Source organism: Musca vetustissima, unplaced genomic scaffold, assembly GCF_032173495.1.
Source record: "Musca vetustissima isolate MV318-11 ecotype Yass unplaced genomic scaffold, APGP_CSIRO_Mvet_v1 utg18946, whole genome shotgun sequence".
NCBI classification, from domain to species: domain Eukaryota; kingdom Metazoa; phylum Arthropoda; class Insecta; order Diptera; family Muscidae; genus Musca; species Musca vetustissima.
Genome location: NW_026878225.1, coordinates 103,257 through 105,707, shown reverse-complemented (window position 1 = coordinate 105,707; position 2,451 = coordinate 103,257). Strand labels below are relative to the sequence as shown.

The following is a 2,451-nucleotide window of genomic DNA, read 5'->3' as shown; positions in this document are numbered from 1 at the left end:
AAAGATATTTTTTAAAAAATCCACGCCTTGTATTGGTCCTTGAAAAGATATTTTTTAAAAAATCCACGCCTTGTATTGACCCTTGAAAAAATATTCTTTAAAAAAATCCACGCCTTGTATTGACCGTCGAAAAAATATTCTTTAAAAAAATCCACTCCTTGTGTTGATGACCCTTAAAAAAATATTCTTTAAAAAAATCCACGCCTTGTGTTGATGACCCTTAAAAAATATTCTTTAAAAAATCCACGCCTTGTATTAGTCCTTGAAAAGATATTTTTTAAAAAATCCACGCCTTGTATTAGTCCTTGAAAAGATATTCTTTAAAAAATCCACGCCTTGTATTGATCCCTTAAAAAATATTCTTTAAAAAATCCACGCCTTGAATTGGTCCTTGAAAAGATATTCTTTAAAAAATCCACGCCTTGTATTGGTCCTTGAAAAGATATTCTTTAAAAAATCCACGCCTTGTATTGGTCCTTGAAATGATATTCTTTAAAAAATCCACGCCTTGAGTTGGTCATTGAAAAGATATTCTTTAAAAAATCCACGCCTTGTGTTGGTCCTTAAAAAAATTCTTTAAAAAAATCACGCCTGGTATGGATGCTTGAAAAAATATTCTTTAAAAAATCCACGCCTTGTATTGATCCCTTGAAAAAAATATTCTTTAAAAAATCCACGCCTTGTACGGATGCTTGAAAAAAATATTCTTTAAAAAATCAACGCCTTGTATTGATCCCTTGAAAAAATATTCTTTAAAAAATCGACGCCTTGTATTGATCCCTTGAAAAAAATATTCTTTAAAAAATCCACGCCTTGTATGGATGCTTGAAAAAATATTCTTTAAAAAATCCACGCCTTGTATGGATGCTTGAAAAAATATTCTTTAAAAAATCCACGCCTTGTATGGATGCTTGAAAAAATATTCTTCAAAAAATCCACGCCTTGTATTGATCCCTTGAAAAAATATTCTTTATAAAATCAACGCCTTGTTGTTGATCCCTTGAAAAAATATTCTTTATAAAATCAACGCCTTGTATTGATCCCTTGAAAAAAATATTCTTTAAAAAATCCACGCCTTGTATGGATGCTTGAAAAAATATTCTTTAAAAAATCCACGCCTTGTATTGATCCCTTGAAAAAAATATTCTTTAAAAAATCCACGCCTTGTATTGATCCCTTGAAAAAAATATTCTTTAAAAAATCCACGCCTTGTATTGATCCCTTGAAAAAAATATTCTTTAAAAAATCCACGCTTTGTAGGGATGCTCGAAATTATATTCTTTAAAAAATCCACGCTTTGTATTGATGCTTGAAAAAATTTTCATTAAAAAATCCAGGCCTCTGCTAGTCTTTGGAAAATGTTCTTTAAAAAATCCACGCCTCTTTTATTCTCAAAAAAATCCCTCTCATAAAATTTTTGTTTATTTCTATTTTACAGTTTTCGATGAAGACTTTGTCTTCGAAGAAAGTCCCCAGATGATTGCCAAGCGTACCATTGAAATTTTGATCTACGATTTTGATGCCTACTCCCGCCATGTGTGCATTGGTGGCGCCCAAATACCATTGTCAAATTTAGATTTAACCAAGAAAGAGAAATTCTGGACACCGCTGGGAGCCTGTGCTGAGCAGGATATGAAAGTTGATTTGGGTGATGTCATGATCAGCTTGGCCTATTTACCCTCAGCTGAACGTCTAACAGTGGTTATTATTAAGGCGCGAAATTTACGTATTGTGGATGATTCGCGTAACTCATCGGATCCCTATATTAAAGTTGTCCTAATGATACCCGGCAAAAAGAATAAAAAACGTAAGACGGGAGTTTTGCGCAACACCACAAATCCGGTATATAATGAGGCACTGACCTTCGATGTTGGCAAGGAGGCTTTAAAGAATGCCACAATTGAATTGACGGTCGTACATGATGGGCTATTGGGTAAGTATAAAGGAATAAATCCGTCCTATTTTGTCAACTAATTTTGAAATTTCCCTTTAAGGTTCCAATGAAATTTTGGGTCGTGCCATATTGGGCAGTGGCCCCGATGTACGTCCTGATGAGAAACTTTTCTTTGAGGAAATGTTCCGTTCGAAAAATGCCACAGCACAATGGGTGCCACTGCAGGATGTTAACACAACACGTTCGAATTAAAAAAAAATTTTAACCTCTAGTGGAGAGTTACAGCTGTTAACTACAAGACCAAAGACAAGATCCACAATAATGATTGGTGTCTACGATACGGTGGAGAAAATCCTCATCCAACAGTTTGATGGCCACTGGCTGTTAATAAAATTGTTAACAAATGTTACAACAACTGTTATTGGTAAACAGAGCTCTGTTAACATAATTCGAATTTTTACAGATAATTTATTTTTCGGAAAGGACTTAAGGAGTTCAAAACAAATAAGCGAGGTTTTTGCAGGGATATTTTAGAGAAAAATAAAAAATTGGAAATG

General features: G+C 33.6%; 1 protein-coding gene across 1 annotated transcript; it reads left to right on the top strand.

Moving 5' to 3' along the window:
• Positions 1 to 1,438: 1,438 nt before the first annotated feature.
• LOC133323047 (synaptotagmin-5-like) lies at positions 1,439 to 2,146 on the top strand (the record flags this gene model as incomplete). Its single annotated transcript, XM_061532005.1, has 2 exons — positions 1,439 to 1,933; positions 1,995 to 2,146. Coding segments are annotated over 2 exons (647 nt in total), but the record flags the coding sequence as incomplete, so codon positions are not given.
• Between the last annotated feature and the right edge of the window lie 305 nt (positions 2,147 to 2,451).